The sequence below is a fragment of the Pan troglodytes genome, chromosome 1 (assembly GCF_028858775.2).
Source record: "Pan troglodytes isolate AG18354 chromosome 1, NHGRI_mPanTro3-v2.0_pri, whole genome shotgun sequence".
NCBI classification, from domain to species: domain Eukaryota; kingdom Metazoa; phylum Chordata; class Mammalia; order Primates; family Hominidae; genus Pan; species Pan troglodytes.
The window spans coordinates 22,184,169-22,205,964 of NC_072398.2; the positions used below are offsets into that span (position 1 = coordinate 22,184,169).

General features: G+C 35.9%; 1 protein-coding gene across 31 annotated transcripts in view; it reads left to right on the forward strand.

The window, feature by feature from the left end:
- The window catches only part of CDC42BPA (CDC42 binding protein kinase alpha), a 329,589-nt gene that overhangs the window by 211,701 nt on the left and 96,092 nt on the right, over nucleotides 1-21,796 (forward strand). For all 31 annotated transcript variants that reach the window (XR_010150112.1, XM_016939982.4, XM_016940026.4 and 28 more), the window contains 2 exons: nucleotides 5,461-5,708; nucleotides 14,687-14,792. Coding sequence is in view for 30 of the 31 variants with exons in the window: in XM_016939982.4 (XP_016795471.1) it covers nucleotides 5,461-5,708; nucleotides 14,687-14,792 (354 nt within the window). In the remaining variant the exon portion in view is untranslated. The remainder of the gene's footprint in view (nucleotides 1-5,460; nucleotides 5,709-14,686; nucleotides 14,793-21,796) is intronic.

Genomic DNA, 21,796 nt, shown 5'->3' on the forward strand with positions numbered 1-21,796 from the left:
AATCTTACAGCTACAACTATAAAACTCAAGAGACCTTGGATTTGATAATGGATTCTTAGAAATAATACTGAAAGAAGAATTAACACCAATCTTTCTCAAACTCTTTTTAAAATAGAAGAGGAGGAAACACTTCCTAACTGATTCTGTGAAGCTGGCATTACCCTGAATACCAGAGCCAGACAAAAAAATCACAAAATTACAGACCAACGTTTCTTATTAATATAGATGCATAACTAACAAAAAAGTATAAATTGGGCTTTATCAAAATTAAAACTTAATGTGTATGGTATCAAAGGACATTATTAAGAAAGTAAAAAGACAGCTTAAGGAATGCAAGAAAATATTTGCAAATCATATATGTGATAACAATTTAATATCCAGATTATATGAAGAACTACAGCTCAACAACAGAAAGACAACTCAATCAAAAAATGGGCAAAAGACTTGAATAGACATTTCTCCAGAGAAGATATATATAGATGGTCAATAAGCAAATTAAAAAATGCTCAACATTACTAATCACTAGGGGAATTCAAATTAAAACCAAAATGAGATACCACTTCATATGTACTGGGATAGCTAAAACTAAAAAGAAAGAAAAAGAAAGTAGGTCTTAACAAGAAGGTAGAGAATTGGAACCCTTATATGTTGCTAAAGAAAGTATAAAATAATGTAGCCACTTTTGAAACAATGTAGTGGTTCCTCAAAAAGTCAAACAGAACTACCACATGATCCAGCCATTCCACTCCTAGGTATATACCCAAAATATTTGAACATAGGAACTCTAATAGATGCTTTACACAAGTGTTTATTGAAGTATTATTGCAGTAGCCAAAAGGTGGAAACAATCCAAGTGTTCATCAACAGATGGATAAAGAAAATGTGGTATGTAAATACAATGGAGTATCATTTATCTATGAAAAGGAATGAAGTCATGATACATGCTACAACGTGGCTGAATCTCGAAAACGTACTAAGTAAAAGAAGCCAGACACAACAGGACAAATACTATATGATTCCACTTATGTGAAATAATTTAGAATAGGCAAATTCAGGCCCGATGCAGTGGCTCATGACTGTAATCCCAGCACTTTGGGAGGCCGAAGCAGGAGGATTACTTGAGCCCAGGAGTTCAAAACCAGCCTGGGCAACAGAGTGAGACCCCATCTCTACAGAAAATTAAGAAATTAGCTGGGCACGGTGGTAGATGCCTGTAGTCCCAGCTACTCAGGAGGCTGAGGTGGGAAGATTGCTTGAGGTCGAGGCTGCAGTGAGTCATGATTGTGCCAGTGTACTCCAGCCTGGACAACAGAGTGAGACCCTGTCTCAAAAAAAAAAAAGAAAAAAGAGAATAGGCAAATTCACAGATACAAAGTAGAATAGAGGTTACCAGGGTTTGGGTGGAGTGGGGAACAGGGAGTTAATTCTTAATGGTTACAGAATTTTTTGTTGGAATGATGAAAAAATTTTGGAAATAGATACTGGCGATATTTATATAGCATTGCAAATGTAATTAATGCCATTGAATTGTGCATGTAGAATGGTTAAAATGGAAAATTTTGTTGCATGTTGTTTTACCACTTAAAAACTATTAATGCAGTATAACAAGATAATTGAATTTTACACTTTTAAATGAGTGATTTGTATGATATGTGAATCACATTTCAATAAAAAAAATTTTTTAAACTTTTAAGTTGTTATATATGATGCTGTGATGTTACTAGAGGTATTTTTTTTTCCCTATTGTGTTAGTTTGTTGGGGATGCTGTTGCGAAGTACCACACACTGGGTGGCTTAAAACACAGAACTGTCTCAGTTCTGGAGGCTAGAAGTTCAAAATCAAGATATTGGTATGGTTGGCTTCTGGTGGCATGCTGACAGTCTTTGGTATTGCTTGGCTTGTAAGATACATCACCCTGATCTCTGCTTTCATGTTCACATGGAGTTCTCCCTGTGTGTCTGTGTCCAGATTTCTCTTTTTATAAGGACGCAGTCTTAATGAATTAGGGGTGTGCCTTACCGTTTTGATTCGATTTACCTCTTAAAACCATATTTTAAAGTAAGGTTACATTCTGAAGTACTGGTGGTTAGGGCTTCAGCATAGGAATTTGAGGGTAACACAGTTCAACCCATACACTTACATTTTTCACTTAATAGTGTAATAAGCATTTTTACTTTCATTACCAAATTGTCACAAACATAATTTTAATGATTTTAAGTAGTTCAAGAAGAATTTTCACATACCTAGTTATTTCTATTTGTTATTACAAAATTATCACAAACATAATTTTAGTGATTATAAATAATTCAAGAAGACTATCTGCATAACCAATTTTCTATTGTTACCTTTAAAAATTCTTTGCAGTATTATAATTGCCAAAAACACCTTTATGCACTGCTTTTTCTGTATCATTTTCTTAGAACAGGCACCTAGAAATGAAGTTAGCGATTATTTTAAGGCTAATTTATGTGATAAATCCCACAAATCTTTGCAAATATGAGAGGCCAAAAAAGTTGTACCTCTTTATTTCTTGGTTTATTAGTGGATTGTTTTATTAATCATATTTTCTGTTCGTAAATTCTCTCTTTATTTGCTAATTTAATTTAGTAGTCTTAATGTTTTTCTTACCAATTCATAAAACTCTCTGCACAGTAAAAATTTTACTTTTTGAAGTATTTTCAGCAACTATTTAACCAATTTATCATGTATCCCTTAATTTTGATCTTGTTTCTTTTTAAAATTATAGAAGATTTGTTGGTTTTTCTCAGTGTTTCTTCTGTCGCTTCAAAGCTTGGCTTGTCCTTCTCCTCTCAGAGTTTTGATAAGTATTTAATTCTGCTTTCTTTTGGATGTTTGTTGGGTCTAAAAATAATTAACTGTTTAATCTATTAGGAGTTTGTTTTGCTAAATGGTATGACATGAGATTGATTTTTGTTATTTTATTGCTAGCTGGTGATTCCAATTTCATTTATTAATCATTGCCTTACCCAATGACTGAAGATGTCTCATATATTGAATTAAATTATTTCGGGGAGCAGATCTGTCATAGTGTTACTTTAGTAAAGAGTTATAGTATGTTTTAATATTTGAAAAGTATATTTTCCCATGCACCCCTTGGTATTTTCTTTGACATTTTTACCAGTTTATTCTTATCCATGGAGTAGAAACATGTCTCCATGCCCTTCTATCTCCACATTTATAAAGAACTTTTAATTAGAATTATGTGGAAGATAACATGAAAAATATTGAATATGTACATTTAATCTTCCCTTTTAAATACTTTGTTTCAAGACTTGTAGGTTTCTCATATGAATCAGAAATTTCTCACTATTATCCTTCAATTAACAATGAAATTTTTGTTATGTTTATTGCTTATTTTAATATCTGGAAGTATTGATTTGTGTTTATCTTATATGCTATTGCTTTACTCAACTATCAATTCTAACACATTTCACTAGATTTATTTGTATTTTCTGGGTGAACAATTAAATAGAAATGATAAATATGTTATTTTTCTTTACAATATTCATTTTTTAAACTATTTTACATGTTGGTCAGAGAGACAATTTTATATGTTGGTCTGAAATGAATGTCGCATAAGAGTGGTAATGGAAGACATCCTTTTTGTTGATATTTCTGAATTTACTCGATGTATCTCTGATGTTTCACGTAAATAGTATTTTGATAGCTCAAAATGGATACTTTTAAATTAAAAGAATTACTGGTTTTTTTTATGTAATGGTTTTATTGTGGGACTTAGAGTAGTATTTGGAATTATTACTAGATTTTATAAAATGCTATTGGGTAGGGGTACATACTGAGATTATCATTTGGATTTTTACATACTGAGATTATCATTTGGATTTTAAAATTTAATCTATTAAAATAATTCATTTTATGACACATTAATAAGTTTGCTGACATTAAATTATCTTCGGTGTCTTCAATAAAACCTATTATTTCTTGATAGGTTTTTCTTTTTTACAGATGGTTTAATAATATCATTTGTGTTCTATTTGGCTTTTCACATTCTTATCAATAAGTGATATGCATCTGTAACCATAATTGTTGGTATCTTTGTTAGGTTTTGATTTCAGGGGAATTTTTTTTTCTTGAAACTTACTGTACATGCTGCTGCCATCCCAACAGTCATCACAATAAACAGAACATCAAACTAAAAGTGTTCTTTTCTTTAAGTAGTTAGAAAAATGCAAGAATAGTACGGGTCAGTGGTAAGTGCCACAGATGTCAATTTAGTTATCATTTTCATAGCGATGCTTCAGAGCAAGAATCTGCCTTGCTCTGGTTCTTCTCAAGTTAAGCAGACTTTTGCATGTTAGGCTGCCTCATAAACCATTGGACGATCTGGATCTGGCACATGAAAAGTATTTTTTCGATAAATGGTTAATATTGCAGTGGACACGCCAGGGCTATTTCTCAGGCCCACATCACTTCCTTTGCTCTTTTTAAATTATATACTTAAAATATGAAGGAGTCAGGGTATTTTTCCTTCTACTTTAAGTCAACTACGCTTACCAGTTTTTATTGCCCTTATGACTGACTTCAAAAAAGAATACAGTGACCTCCAGATCTTGATTCTTTGTTGTCCCTAAACTTAAGTGCATAGATTCTTTTAGTTTTAAAAGTTTTATTGCAACTGGGGAGACAGATAAGATATAACAAATTAATGACCTTTGGAAAATTACAAAGCTTAGGAAATCTTACAGTCATAATCTGTAGTCTGTATGTTTCTGTTTACCCTTTAGGCAGTACCTGGAAGAATCTTTGGACTTTACATTTTCTTTTCTTTCTTATTACTGAGAGGATATTTCAGCCTTATTTCTAAAAAGGTAGATTTCAACCCAATTTCTTCTCCTTCTTAATCATACCTAAAAGTGAAGAGACCTACCATTTTTTTTCTAGTGTAGATATGAAGGAGATGTTAGTTTAGACCTCTGCCATTTCTCACAGGACTATTGCAAAAGGTTTCTGTCTTTATTTTTGTACATTCTACTCTACCATTCCTTTGCCCATTTTAATTTTTTTAAGACACAGATGTCCTTAAAACTTTTTATCAGTTCTTCATCAGATTTAGGATGCAGTTAGATTTTTCTCTCACTCCATACACCAACAATAATTGTAAATAAATTAGAAATTTAAATGTAAAGCAAAAAAATCATGTAAGTCCCAGCCAAAAATTTGAATAAGTATGTAATCTTTGTGTGAAGAAAACTTTTTAAAAACATCAACAAAGACAGACTATTAAGGAATGTAAACTGAGGAAAATATTTGCAATATATGGCAGGCAGAAAGTTAGTAGACTTAACATAGAATTTTATTTTTGTTAGGATGTACAAAAAATGCAGTTATATGAATACTCATTTATATTACAGAAAGAAGTTATTTAAATATTTTATTATTCTTGTAGATGCACTAATCTTTTGTTATTATTTCTATAGCAAAAACAAATTAGTTACTCACCAGGAGTATGCAGCATAGAACATCAGCAAGAGATAACCAAACTAAAGACTGATTTGGAAAAGAAAAGTATCTTTTATGAAGAAGAATTATCTAAAAGAGAAGGAATACATGCAAATGAAATAAAAAATCTTAAGAAAGAACTGCATGATTCAGAAGGTCAGCAACTTGCTCTCAACAAAGAAATTATGATTTTAAAAGACAAATTGGAAAAAACCAGAAGAGAAAGGTAAGAATCACATTATTTACTATACAGTAAATACTTACTGAGTACCTGTTATGTGTCAAGTATTGGAGATACATAGACAATAAACATATCCTAGACCTAAAGGAGACCAAAGTCAGGATTGGCAGATAGAAAATTATAATACAGCATGATAGAAAAGCAAATGGGATGATAATTCTGAACAAAATTACTTCTAGCTGGGTATGATGGCACACACACACACACACACACACACCTATAATCTGAGCTACTTAAGAGGCTGAGGAAGGAGGCTAACTTGAGCCCAGGAGTTCAAGCCCAGCCCAGGCAACATAGTAAAACCCTATCTCTACCAGGAAAAAAAAGAAAGAAAGAAACGATAAACTTCTAAGCTGAGATATAATTAGTAAGAAAGAAGTAGCTAGGGAGGAGTGTCCAGGGAGGATGTGCTAAGATCTAAAGGAAAAGGGGGACATGCCACATTCAGAAAATGATAGCTGTTTACTATGACTGAAACATAAATAGATGAGAGTGGTGAGAAATGAAGCTGGAAAGTAAAATAGAGGCAAAGTTATGACAGAATACAAGGCATTTGCACATTATCCTCAGGCCATTGAAGAAAGGTGACATGATTATATTTACATTTTTGAATCACCACTCTTGCTACTGTGTGGAGAGTGAAGTGGGAGGAGCAGGCTGGAGGTAGGAATCCAGCTGCGAGAGATGAGGTGTGGGCCTCAGGTGGTGATAGTGAAGATGGGGAGAAGTGGATGGATTCCATCTACTAAGAAGATAGAACCTGGAGAACATAATAAGCAGCTGTGAGAAATGAGGGAGCAGGAGAAATTATCAGTTATACTCAGCTTTCTAGATTTCAGGCAACTGAATATATGTTATTGTCATTCTCAGCTTATATTGGAAGCCCAAATTTATTCAATTTGGTGCATTATTCATTCAGTAATATTTTTTAACCTACCATATCTGACGCACTGTTGTAGGGACTGGTACAAAAAGACAATAACAATGAAAAAAATTCCTGTCCCATAGAACTTTCTATAAGTAAAACATAGAATACATTAGATAATGATAAATGCTAAGAACAAAAAAGTAAGAGGAAATCGGTTCTATGAAGCATTCAAGGGAGGGTTAAATTATATAAATTCAGGATGGCCAGGGAAAACTATACTGAGAAGGTGATTGATTTCTTAGTTAAAGATTAAAACAAGAAGAGATGTTTATACAGATGTGTGAAAAGAGCATTCTACATGGAGAAGAATAAGTTTTTTACAAAATAGTGAGGAGGCCATTGTGGCTCAAGTAGAATAATGGGAAAAGAATAGTAGAGACGAGAGAGGAGGCAACAGGGGGCCACATCATGTAAAGCCTTGTAAGTCATATTTAGTGGATGCATAGTTTCTTATTCTGAGTAAAACTATTGCAGGGAATTACAGTCATGCATTGCTTAACACCAGGGATATTTTCTGAGAAAGGTATTGTTATGTGATTATATACAAGATTTTTTTTAAAAAGGGTACACCTATATAAGGCACTTACCATGAATGAAGCTTACAGGACTGGAAGTTGCTCTCGGTGAGTCACAACTAGAAGGTCTTCAGGGACAGTTACATACATGAAATTGTCATTTCCTATGACAACAGTGCCTTCTTCGGGAATACTTCCTGAAGGACCTGCCTGAGGTTGTTTTACAGTTAACTTTTAAAAAAATATTAAGTAGAAGCCGTATACTCTAAGATAACGATAAGAAGTATAGTAAATATATAAACCAGTAACATAGTCATTTATTATTAAGTATTATGTACTGTACATAATTGTATGTGCTATACTTTTATACTGCCAGCAGCACAGTAGGTTTGTTTACACCGACATCACCACATACACGTGAGTAATGCTTTACATTAGTACTTAAAACAGTTACAATATCACAGGTAATAGGAATTTTTCAACAGCACATAGTGTTCCCATAAGATTATAATAAAGTTGAAAAATTTACGCAGTTATGGACTAATGCATTATGGACTAATGGCAGTCCATAGTTGATCAAAATGTCATTATGCATTACATGACTATATTGTAGAATTCTGAGCAGAAAAGTGACAACTGATTTGTGTTTTAATAGGATCACTCTGAATACTAGGTTAAGAGTAGTCTGAATTAGGTAAGAGCAACAGCGATGAGACCACTTAGAAGACGATTGAAGTAATCCAAGCAGAAGATGACAGTGGCTTTGGCCTAGAGTAGTGGCAAAAGGGATAAGAAGGGTTTGAATTTTAATGATCTTTAAAGGTAAAGATAGCAATGTATTGATGGACTAGGTATGGGATGAGGGAGAAAAAGGAAGACTCAAGGATGATACTAAGGTTTTTGGTCCAAGCAGTTGGGAGAATATATTACTAGAAAGGACGACTACAGGAGAGGCAAGTTTGGGATTGGGAGTGTTATCAAGGGCACATTTTTTCCCCTGACAAGACTCTTTCATAAACAGAAAGAGCTCATTTTAAACAGTTACAGTTGAGATGCTTATTAGACATTCAGTTGGAGATGTCAAATAGGCTGATGTATAGACCAGCCTGGATTTGGGGGCAGGAGGTAAAATCCTGAGAATATTTATCACTTCCATGGCATTTAAAGCTCTGAGACTGTATGAAAACACTTAGTGAATGGATATAGATAGAAAAAAATTTCCTAGAACTGAGCCTTGGGATACTCCAATTTTTGGAAGTCAAGAGATGATGAGGAACCAGCAGAGTGGATAGAGAAAGGGCAGTGAGAATGACAGCATAATAACAGGCAAATTTAGTGTCCTTGTGTTAGCAGCGCCGAATCCATATGTGTTTGCAGCAGCCTCAATTCTTGCCTCCTCAGAATAAAGAATTAGACCAAGGGGCATAAGACAGGGAGAGACTGAGGCAAGTTTTAGAACAGGAGTGAAAGTTTGTTAAAAAGCTTTAGAACAGGAATAAAAGGAAGCAAAGTACACTTGGAATTGGGCTAAGTGGGTGACTTGAGAGATTCAAGTGTATGATTTAACCTTTGACTTGGTGTTTAACCTTTGACTTGGCATGCTTCTGTGGGGTTGCATCCCTTCTCTGATTCTTCCCTTGGGGTGGGCTGTCCACATGCACAGTGACCTACCAGCACTTGGGAGGGGCTGCATGCACAGTGTGTTTACTGAAGTTGTACACGTGCTCATTTGAGGCATTCTTCCCTGACCGGTTGAGTGCTCCTAGAAGAAGGTCATATGCCACCAGTTAAACTCCACCATTTTGCCTCTTAGTGTGCATGCTTGAGCCCACTTGCCTAACTCCTGAGTCTTATTGGGAAGCTGCTGATCACCAGTTTCAGGCTTTTCTATCTAGTGGGAGACTGCCTTTTCCTGGCACCAGGTGTGACCAATTATTATTTTAGAGAGACAGTTTAACAACCATCTGATCATCACCTGATGTGGCCATTCCTGGTTGAGGGTGTCCTCCTGTCCTGCTTATGTCTGCCTGACTGCCTACTGTAACACTGGAAACCAAGTGAAGAAAGCATATAAAGTCGTCAGCATGTCAAATAAAATGAGTTCTGAATCAAGTGAGATAAGGACTAAATAATGACATTGAGTTTAGCAATATGAAGGTCATTGGTGCCTTTGATAAGAACAATTTTGTGGAAAAGTAGAGGCAGAGACCCCACAGTAGGATCAAAAGAGACTGGAAGGAGAGCAGTTGGAGGCAGAACATAGAGGTAAAACTATTGTACTTTGTTGTGTGTGTGTGTGTGTGTGTGTGTGTGTGTGTGTGTTTTAAGATGGAAAAAATAACAGCATGCTTGTAATCTGATAGAAATTATCTCATAGATGATTGGAGGAGAGAGGAGAGGAGGAAAGTACTGGAGCAAAGTACTTGAGGATGTTCATAATGAAGGGGTTGGCCTTACTCGATCCTGTTTTGTTTTTTTTAACCTATCATGAAAAGAGAAAGTAGAGTATATGGACATAGATGGGGTGGTGGGAACTTGTCTGTGTGTTGAGCTCTCTTGTTGAGTTGGGCATATTGAACTTGTGGTGCTTGGAAGACATCTTTGTGGAGATGTCAGGTCAGTTTGAAGGCCACAAAAGCTTCAAGTGTAGATTCAGAGATCATCAGCTGAATACATAAATAAAACCAGCTGGTGTCATTGATGAGCTAACTCAGGCAGCATGTGTAGAGAGGGAAGAGACAGCACCTAAGACAGAATACTGAGGAGCATTGATATTTACAGGAAGGATGGAAGAGTCACAAAGACAGCTGAAAAGAAGCCAGGAATGTAGACTAAAACTAGGAGAGCATGGGATCCCTGAAGTCAAAGCCAGACAGCATGTCAAGAGGGCAAGAGTGGACAACACTGTCAAAAGTGGCCAGCAGGTTGGATGTAATCACAGGCAGTGTTGAGTTTTGAGAGAGCTGTTTTCTTGAGATGGTGGAGGCAGAAGCCAGATTTTGGTGTGGTGGAGAGCAACTAAGCGATGAAAAAGTAGTTACAGAATCTGTTTCAGGATGCTTACCAGTGAGTGGGAAGACAAGGATTTAGGAAATGAATTGTGACACAGGGTATGGGGAGAGTTTCTTTATTTTTAATATGGAAGAGACTTAAGCTTGTTTAATGCTAACAGGAAAAAGAATGGTTTTACATGAAAATTTTACTCAATTTATTTGTGTACATATTTTTCTGAAAGTCTTTGCAGTTTTTTTATTGAAGTTGCTTCTGTGTTAGGAAAGCTTCCTAAACATAACTAAATTTAACATCTGTCTATAGATAGTAGTGAAGTGACAAATTTGCTTGGAGATGGAGGTTGGCTTATTTTCCTTGAATTTGTCATTTAAATTATAATTTATCTTCAATAATGTTATGTAGGAGATTTTTAAGATTACACTTTTAAGATCAACCATTACTTACATTGTTTGTTCACCAGAAAGCAATCATATAAAATTACCCAGAACTGATCCACATGGAATTTCATTTATTGCTAACATCCTGTAGCATCCATCAAATTGCTGTAGATATATGCCTGTTTGTCACATAACAATACAGTCTTCAAAAACTTATTCCTTGCTGGGCACGGTGGCCCATGCCTGTAATCTGAGCACTTTGGGAGGCTGAGGCGGGCGGATCACCTGAGGTCAGGAGTTCGAGACCAGCCTGGCCAATATTGTAAAACCCCATCTCTACTGAAAATACAAAAATTAGCCAGACACGGTGGCATGTGCCTGTAATCCCAGCTACTCCGGAGGCTGAGGCTAGAGAATTGCTTGAACCTGAAAGGCGGAGATTGCAGTGAGCTGAGATCGCACCACTGCACTCCAGCCTGGGATACAGTGAGACTCTTGTCTCAAAAAACAAACAAACAAACAAAAAAACCAAAAAACTTATTCCCCTTTTTTCCTTAGAAGATTTTTTAAGTCTTATTAAAACTGTGTTTACTTCTAAGGGTAAATAAGTCATCATGATCCACAGAACTATCATTTTAAATAAGCTTTGTAATATTATAATAATAAATGTGTATATATGTAGATGTAAGAAGGAATGGCTGAAAGTATTGATAGAACTGTTGGAAATTTAATTGAACTTTTAATACAATCTAGGGTTGAGAACAAGGAATCATTTTGTGGTTCATATATCCTCTTTCCCTAACCTCTCCTTTCACCATGCTTTCTAGTATATACATAATCAAATAAGGTGAGCATAGGAAGTCTACACATCACAGATGTTTTCCTCAGATTTCCAAATGAAACACAAATAGATGTTATTAAGTATACATTCATTGAACTCATTAAAAGTAAATGAGTGTGACTTTTAATTTTAAGGGAAAGGATGAGGATTTGGAAGCATCAGGCTATAAGTAAAGCAGATGGTGCAATAGCCAATCTGGAATACTGTTATTTTCAATAAAATCAGGCAATGCAGTTCCATTCTGGCATTTTCCGCTGTCATTTGCAGACTGTCATCTGAAGACACCTACCATAGTGTTTCTCCAGGATGCTAATGTGCCCTCTCACTGGTGTATTTATTAATGCCTTGGTGAAAGGAGTGCTTTGTGGGTGGCTGACCAGGTTGCACATAATAGGTCCACTCTGACATTCTCATCTCCTTGAGCCAATAGACCCTTTATGCTCGGTAAGTCAAATATCTCGAGCTAATTGACTGTAGGCCACTATTGGGTCCAAAGTCCAGGCTTCAATTACTCAGCCTAGCAGTGAAAAACTACACCTGAATATTGAGTCAACACATTAAACCACAAATCCTAGATGAGTATGTGCATTTGATAAATTTGGCTGTATTTAATTTTTTATTTACCCACCTTGGGGTAACACCCTTCTGACCTGAAGGAAGAAGCTGAGGCACAGGATATGTCTAAAGAGTTTGTTTGAGCCAAAGTGAGGACAGCTGCCAGGAACACACTTCCAGGTTACCTTGAGGAGTGCTCCATTAGGTCTTTGTTACAAGTAGGGTTTTAAAAGCAAAAGGAGACAAGGGCTGGGCTGATACAAAGTTGTTTGACAGGAATTTTCACTGGTTTACAAAATAACATTGATTAGTGACTGGCTATTCGTTGTTGAACTATAGCGTGTGAGTCATGGTCTCCAGTGTATGGCATTTTATGGCTACTTGGCATCAGTTTAGAGCCCACATAGCAAGTGGCCTCAAGAGGTGATTATTTAGCTCAAGGTGGGAGTGAGATGTGACTGCTCTCACATTTTAAATACCTCTCTGGGCCTGATAATTTAAATGGTCTCACATTCCTCAGATAAAAAAAGTTTATTTTCTTTCTCAGCTCTTAGAATTCATTTCTGTATGCTGCCCATACTCCTTCCAATATAAATTGCCAAAATGCTTTAACACCTTCATTGCTTTTATATCTAGTCTCTGCTGTGATCTTAACTGTCATCATAGGCCTGAAGACAATGACAAGTGATTGGGTAGGTGTTAAAGATACTTGGCCTCCCTTTTTGATGTAACTATTTCAGGTGAAGTTAATAAATGATTTATGCAAAAACAGGCTGGTTGCCTCAGGTTATAGCTGCTTTGAGGAAGGGGATGAGATTGCTTCTACCTGCAGAGGTTTGAAGCAATATGAGGGTTCAGAGTTCTCAGCACTGTCTTTTGCTGCCTGAAGGTTCCAATATGTTGTCCAAAAGACAGAAACTGAGACAAAATTAATATAGAGTTTATTTGGGCCAAGGTTGAGGACTGCAGCCCAGGAAACACAGAGAAGTGCTCCAGAGAACAAAAAAGAGGCTCAGGTTTTTAAAGAAAGACAAATCAGGAGAGGGAACATACAAAAGTCTTTGGTCAGGAGTTCTCACTGGTTTGCAGAAATAACATTGATTAATGATTGGCTGTACATTGTTGAACTATAGGGTATGAGTTATGGTGTCCAGAATATGGCATTGTTGGGTTAATTTATAGCTATTGGTGACACTCAGTCTGGAGTCCACATAGCTGGTAGATTACTTAGCTCAACTGGGAGAATAAGATGTGACTGCAGTCACATTTCAGTGCCTGTCTGGCCCTGCTAATTTAAAGGGGCTCGCATTTCTCATAAAAAGTTTCTTTTCTTTCTCACATCTCATGTCTTGGGGACTGCACTCATTCTGAATCCACACCCTTAGCCTAAGAGGTTTGGTCAGTGTTGTGCAGATCAACATTTTGCACCTTCTGATGGGATGCACTGAGAAACATTGTTCTTGTGGTATTCCAACCAAAAATGAATTCTTTGAGACTAGTCATAAACATCAGATGGCCCCAGGTTGAGTGTCACTGTACATAATTAGAGACCTATACATTATAAAACTGTTGTGAGAGATAGGGAAGACTGAGGAACTGTTCTAGACCAAGGAAAATTGAAGAGACATGACTACTAAATGCAACACATGTTTCTCAGTTGGATCCTGGGCTTCATAAGAAAAGGAGACATTGTTGGGATAACTTGAATTGGGTCTGTGAATTCAGATGGTAAGTGTTCTAGTAATGTTGATTTTTTTAAATTGAGAGGATTGCTTCGTGATTATGGCAGAGTGTCCTTGACTTTGAAAGATACACACTGGAGTATTTAGGGGTAATAGGGCATAATATCTGCAGCTAGCTGCCTCTCAGTGGTTCTGAAGAACACTAATAAAATCGGTATATACACAATAATAGAGAAAATGCAGTAAAATATTTACAATTGGGGAATCTGGGTTAAGAGTATACAAAAATTCTTTGTACTATTCTTGTAACTTTGCTAATAATAATGAAATTATTTCGAAGTAAATTTTTTAAAATTTCTGAACTCATAAATTCTAATTATGAACAAAATGTTTGGAATACTATTGTTAATCAAATTGATAACACTAGGAAGTGGCTCTGGCCTAATACTAAATAAGGGCCCAGCAACTTTGTATTTTGTAAGAATATTGTGGTGGAAATACACAAAGAAAAGTATCTAATTTGGTCTCAAACTAATTTGCCTTTGGATAGAACGTAATGTATGTGAAGCAAATGGCAATTATTATTTTCATTTTGGTCCATTATCAACCTTGATGTACGTTCTCTGACTATATAATCTAAAGTAGCCACCCTCTCCCAAATACTTTTTGCATTGCCATGTATATACAATTTAGAACTTATTATCTGAAATTAGTTCACTTCACTCACTCTTCATTGGCAGTCTGCCTCTACCAGAATATAAGCTCTGTGAGAGCAGTAGCTGTCAAGACCTGCAACAATTCCTTGGCACCTAGTAAGCACTCCATAAATAGTTGGTAAATGAATGAACAAATCAGTATTATTGTAATATAAATTCCTGGAACATGCTTTCACCAGGCCTGTCATTATATATAAACAAGCTGTATTCTATGGGGACAACATTTCTGCAGTTCAATCTGATATTTTGTGTTTTATGTAACTATTGGAAAAATAATTTCAAGTTTTCAATTGACCTTTAATTCCCCTTTTTCCTTTTGTGTTTTGAATTGTGTTAGTCAAAGTGAACGGGAGGAATTTGAAAGTGAGTTCAAACAACAGTATGAACGAGAAAAAGTGTTGTTAACTGAAGAAAATAAAAAGCTGACGAGTGAACTTGATAAGGTGAGTGATTTAATCTCATATTAATTGAGTAGTACATGCTAGATGTTCAACACTGATAGGAATTGTGGGTATAACTTTATATTTGACATACATTTTTGTTTAATAGTCTTTCTCCTGAGTTATGTTGCTTCTATGATATATGCAATTCTTTGTTATAATAATCTGATAGGAGTCTTCTGAAGAGAGAGTTTTGCTTATCTCCTTTTATTCTTTGTCCCATATATTTTTTTTGAGCCTCTTATTTATTTCACTCTCCATCCATATTAGTCCATTTTGGGGTTACTATAAAGGAATACCTGAGACTGGGTAATTTACAAATAAAATAGATTTATTTTGGCTTATGGTTCTGCAGGTTGTACAGGAAGTGTGGTGCCAGCATCTGCTTCTGGTGAGAGTCTCAGGAAGCTTCCAATCATGGCAGAAGGTGCAAGGGCAAGGGAGGGAGCAAGAGAGAGACTGGGGAGGTGCACACACTTTTGAACAACCGGATCTCAGTGAGAACTCACTTATCACCAAGGGGATGATGCTAAACCATTCATGAGGGGCCTGCCCTCCTGATCCAGTCACCTCCCACCAGGCCCCACCTCCAACACTGGGAATCACATTTCAACCTGAGATTTGAAGGAGACAAACATTGAAGTCATATCACCATCTGTTCTCTTTCTTACTCTTTTTTTTCATATATTCATCGTTTACCCCGTCACGGATGGCTAATAAGTTCAGGCCAAGTTAAGGCTGTCCCTTGGCAAGAACAGGGACAATTAGGCCAAACCTGGAGAAATTGTAACAGCTGATTCATATTCACAAAGAAGAACTAGTAAAGCTAGAAATGATACCAGGGGTAGGTGATATCTAAAGAAACCATCTCAGCCTAATTTCTAGCTTGCATACAGAATCATGTATTGAACTGAGAAGTAGCCATATTCATGAACAAAATTTCAAATACTTAAAGGAATTTTTTTCCCACTTAGTATCTCAAATTTCCCAACTTCCCACCATTCTGCATTTCTTGTGCTAATCCTAACAAGCAGTTGTAAAAATCCTAATATTAACCAGAAGTTTATTGTTCGTTTGTTTTGATACAGTCTCGCTCTGTCGCCCAGGCTGGAGTGCGGTGGTGCAATCTCGTCTCACTGCAACTTCCGCCTCCTGGGTTCAAACAATTCTCCTGCCTCAGCCTCCTGAGTTGCTGGGACTACAGGCGCACACCACCACACCCAGCTAATGTTTGTACTTTTAGTAGAGACGGAATTTCACCGTGTTGGCCAGGCTGGTCTTGAACTCCTGACCTCAAGCAATCCGCCCACTTCAGCCTCCCAAAGTGCTGGGATTACAGGCGTGAGCCACCATGCCTGGCCACATGAGCCACTGCGCCCAGCCCAGAAGTTTTAATAATTCTACTTAAATTTAAATAAGAAGGGCTGGTTAATTGTATTTTATAATGATATCTAGTATTTTCCTCCAATAAAAATATTATGTTCAATTATTAGTTATTCCAATAATAGACTGAAAGACCTTGACTTGTAAAATAGAGACTGTTCCTTCTTTTTGTTTTCTGTATAGCTCTGTATTTCTCACTATTTTCCCCATGATTATTCAGCATTTAAAATGCTAAATAAGTATTTAAAACATGTTTAAAATGACTGCTTGTTTTCTAAGCCTTTAAAAAATGACTAGTTGAAAACTACTTGAGAAAGAATACTGTTCACATCATAAAGTCTTGTAAAGCTAACATACACAAACATTGTAGAAAATGGCTGAACAGTAAGTAATATAAATTGATTTTTTAAGCCATGAATAGTGCATGAACTTTATTGTATAACAGTTATTTCCATTGAAATAAGACTAACAATATTTGAACTTTATCCAAGCAGGTCACATAATTGTTATTTCATGTGTTGACTAATTTGATTACAAAATTTAATGTCATTTTGTCCTATAAGACAGAATTTTAAGATTCTGTTGAGTTACCTACTAAAAGATGTTATTACATTTTAAGAAAAATTGTATTGGAAAATAACTTGAATGTAGATCAAATTTTTGCATTCAATTATTGGTTTAATTTCATTGTTAGCCATACATTTCTGCTGAGTTTATCCAAAATACATATTTAGAGAGAATTTTTCAAAACTTCTCATTTGATTAAAATTGTGTTGCAGTCTAATACATCCATGAGAAACGGACATACTTAGGCCTAGTATACGTAATGAAGCCTCCTTGATGAGGCCTGAAGGATAGTTTGTTTTTAAAAAAAAAAAAAAAAACGGAATTACCCATTCTTGCTAAATTGAAAGATAGGTAGGATATGAGTAGCACTTTAAGAGCAAATTCATATGGTAGGTAAATATTTAATGTCCAGTGGTTACAGGGCAGTATTTATTCCTGAAGAAATGGGAGAGATCTGGAATCTCTATTTCCATTTGAACCTCTGCTCTGTTTCTCAAACTTTTGTTCAATTTTTGCATCTCTCTCTTCCTAATTCTCAGTCTACCTTTCCCTTTTTAATTCTGTCTGTCTCAGTAGTGATAAGCTGAACTTCACTGCACATCTTCACTTTCCATTTATTCATTTTCCAATTTGGTTAGAAGTGGGTAGTTTCCCCAAGGATGACCACAGAAGCATTTGCCATTGCTACACCAACTGTTCCACTGGGAACCAGCTTGAAGAGAACTGGATCTCTTCTTGACAGAATTACAGATCTAGAAGTCAGAAAGCAATTATTAGGTTAATTTTGAAAGGTACATATTACAGATTTTCACGTTTTTAAACTCCAGAAATAAAAACGTTTAAATAAATTTTTAAAAATTAGATGACATTTTTGTAAATCTTATAAGCCCCACCTTCTATTAAAAGATAATTCATTGCCAGCTGGGCACAGTGGCTCACACCTGTAATCCCAGCACTTTGGGAGGCCGAGGCGGGCGGATCGCTTGACGTCAGGAGTTTGAGACCAGCCTGGCCAACGTGGAGAAACCCCGTCTCTACTAAAAATACAAAAATTAACCGGGTGTGGTGGCACGTGCCTGTAGTCTCATCTACTAGGTAGGCTGAGGCAGGAGAATCACTTGAACCCAGGAGGTGGAGGTAGCAGTGAGCCGAGATCGCACCACTGCACTCCAGACTGAGCGACAGTCTGTCTCAAAAAATATATATATATATCATTGCAAATATAATTAGCCATCTGATTGCCTTCAACCTCATAACAAATTTTTAAAAATTAGCCATTTATGCCAGTGAGTAAAATTAATTGTTTACAGTAAGAAAAGTTGTAATTTGTTTTTAAAACTTGTTTTGTTTTTAAAATATTTTCAAAAAATGTGGAAAATATTTAACATGAAAGTTACCCATAATGTGATCACCACAAAACAGGTATTTTAATTTTGTATGTTCCTTTCCAGGTATATCCTTATTATTACATAATTGCAGTCATGTATACAATCCACTTACTAATCTGCCTTTTCACTTAAAATGTTAAGAGCATTTTTTCGTATTCCTATGTAGTCTTCTTATAAGTCAAATGTGTCAATGTACAAATAGTAAAACCTCATTTTCAAACATGAAAAATGAACTAATACTTAAAATTTACTATGTGCAGGTCATCTTCGGAATTACTTCATATAACTCATTTAATTTTCACAATAACTCTCTAAGGTGTACCCTTTTGTTCTTGCCATTTTATAGATCAGGAAACTAAGTCAAAGAAGGTTAAACTACTTTCCCAATCACAAGAATAAGAAGTAGGATTTGAGTACAGGTAGTCGGGCTCCGGAGTCCATGCTTTTATTTGGTAATAATGCAAAGATTAACTTTTTTCTAACCGATTCCACATACATTAAGCAATCTATTGAAAACTGCTTGTCACTGTTGTAATATGACAGTGCAGAGTTTGCATTTTCCTCCTTCTCTTGCAAATCTCCAACTGAAACCCCAACCACAAATGTGGAAGGGCTATAAAAAATAATGGTAATCCAAAATGGATATTAGTGCAGGAATTAATGTAAGAGAAGATGCTGCACTTACAACTCTCAAAAACAGCTGATAGACTTCTGGCTATGCTAATATTGAAGAAATTGATTAATCTTCTAAAAAAATACTAAAAAGCAAATGCAATTGTCAAAAACAATCATTTCAGAGGTCTTGGAGTTAACCAGAGGAAGATGACAGCTACAAAATACTGCTAAGATAAATTAAGGACTATCTGAACAAATGGAGAGATAAACTATGTTAATGGATTGGAAGACTCAATATTGTTGGGATAGCAATTCTCCCCAAATTGATCTATAGGTTTTGGGACATCCCTATCAAAATTCTGGTAGGCATTTTGTTGGAATTCACAAGCTTACCCTTAAACTTATAGAGGAATAGAAAAGACCAAGAATAGTTCAGATATTTTGAGTAAAGTTAGAAGTCGGAGGATTAACACTATGTAATTTTAATACTTGCTATAAAAATGCAGTAATCAAAAACATGTAGTACTGGCATAATGAAACGAAATGAAGAGTCCAAAAATAAGCTCTTACATTTATGGTCAGTTGATTTTCTGCAAAAGTGCCAAGGCAATTCAATGGAAAAAGGATAATCTTTTCATATAGTACTGGAACAATTGGATATCCATATGTGAGAAAAAATGAACTTGGATCCTTACCTCATACCTTATACAAAAATTAACTCAAAGTGGATCACAATCTGAAATATAAAAGGTAAGCATAGGAGAAAGTCTTTGTGATTCAGGGTTAAAAATGTCAAGATAATGACATTAAAAGCACAGTGCATGAGAGAAGAGTAATGATAAATTGAGCATCAAAATTTAAAAAGAACATTAAGAAAATGAAAAGACGTGCACAGATGGGGAGGAAATATTTCCAAATCATTTATCTGAAAAAAGCCTTGTATTCATAATATGTAAAGAACTCTTAAGGTGGACATGGTGGTTCATACCTATAATCCCAGCACTTTGGGAGTCTAAGGCATGAGGATCACTTAAGCCCAGGAGTTCAAGACCAATCTGGGAAATATGGTGAGACCTTATCTCTACACAAAATGTTTTTTAAATATTAGCTGGGTGAGGTGGCGCATGCCTGTAGTCCCAGTTACCTGGAAGGCTGAAACGGGAGGATTTATGTGAGTCCAGGAAGTCAAGGCTGCAGTGAGTGGAGATGACACCACTACCCAGAGTTTGACCCTGTCTCAAAAAAAAAAAAAAAAAAAAAGTAAAAAAACCTCTTAAAATATAAACAACTCAGTGTTTTAATGGGTAACAAAGCCGAATAGACATTTCATGAAAGATGATACATGAATAACAAATAAGCACATGAAAAGATGTTCGTCATTAGGAGAATGCCACTTAAAACCACAGCAAGATACTGCTGTATACCCTCGAGAATGGCTGTAATCAATTGGCGTGACCGTGTCAACTATTGACGATGATATGGAGGAACTAGAACTTACACACTGCTCATAGGAGTATAAAATGGCATAGCACTTGTAGAAAATAGTTCCAAAAATTCTCAAAAAGTTAAACATATACTTACCATACAACCTGGCAATTCTCCTATTTACTGAAAAGAATTGAAAGCATAGTCCCCTTAAGACTTACATATGAATTTTCATAGCATCATATTCTCATAATAGTAAACAACTGGAAACAGTACAAATGTTTATCAGTGGTGCATGATAAACAAAGCATATCATACCCATATACTAGAATACCACTCAGCAGTAAAAAGGAGTGAAATTCTGATGCATGCAACAGTATTGAGGTTCAACTTCAATAATCTAAGTGAAAGAAGTCCAATACAAAAGACTACATATTCTGTTATTTCATTGATAGAAGATTTCAGAAAATGCAGAACTACAGAAACAGAAAGCAGGTCAGTGATGCCTAGAGAAATCAGAGTGCGGACCAAGATCAATTATAAATAGGCATGGGGATATTTCTTGAGTATTAGAAGTGTTCCAAAACTGGATTGTAGCAATCACTGTACAACTGTTGAAGTTTGCTAAAAATCATTCAAGTATACACTTATAATGGGTGAATTTTATGTTATATAAATTATACCTCAGTAAAAGTGTGAAAAAAAACTGGTAAATATATTTTCAGAGGCAAATGGCACACCCTAAGGTACAAACTTAAATCTCTTGTTTGCAATAGGCAAATCAATGTGTGCCAGCAGTGAGTGATAGCTTCCCTGGATCTCATTTCCTTTTGGGAAGACAAGGAGGTTGGAGGTAGGATTAAATGGGGTATTACAGACAAACTCTATATGCATAAAACAATTAGTTGTTGTTGTTTTGCCAGAGGGGAGGAAATGAAACTTTGCTTTGTGATTTGTGCCAAAATTGCCTATCTCTGCACAGAAATACAGGTTCAAAATGCACACCAATAAAATCCTGTGTCATCAGTAGAATTCCTAATAGCTTAGAATTGAGAGTTGGCAAACTATGGCCTCTGGCCAAATCTAGCTCCCAGATTGTTTTTGTCTGACCCACAGAATAAAAATGATCTTTACATTTTTAAATGGCTATTTTTAAAAAGAAGATGATGATGATGTGAGGTTTTATGTGGCCCACAGAGGTGAAAATACTTGCATCTGGTTCTTTACTGGAAAAGTTTGCAGACCCTTGACTTAGAACATGGTTGTGGCCTGTATTAGTTAGGGTTCCACAGAGAAACAGAACCAATAGAGTGAGTGTATGTGGGGGGTGGGAGGTGGTATATGTATGTGTGTTGGGAGCAGGGGAGATTATAAGGAATTGGCTCAAGTGATTATATAGGCTGACAAGTCCCGAGATCTGCATTGGGCAAACTGGAGACCCAGGAGAGTATATTTTGTAGTTCCAGTCCCAAAGCTTGGCAAGCTTAACATTCAGGAAAAGCTTCTGCCTCGTTTCAGGTCTGAAGGCAGGAGAAGCTGATGTCACAGCTGATGTTCCCCCCTACTATTGGTGCATTCAGCCTTTTTGTTCTGTTCAGGCCTTTAGTTGATCACATGGGGCTCACATAC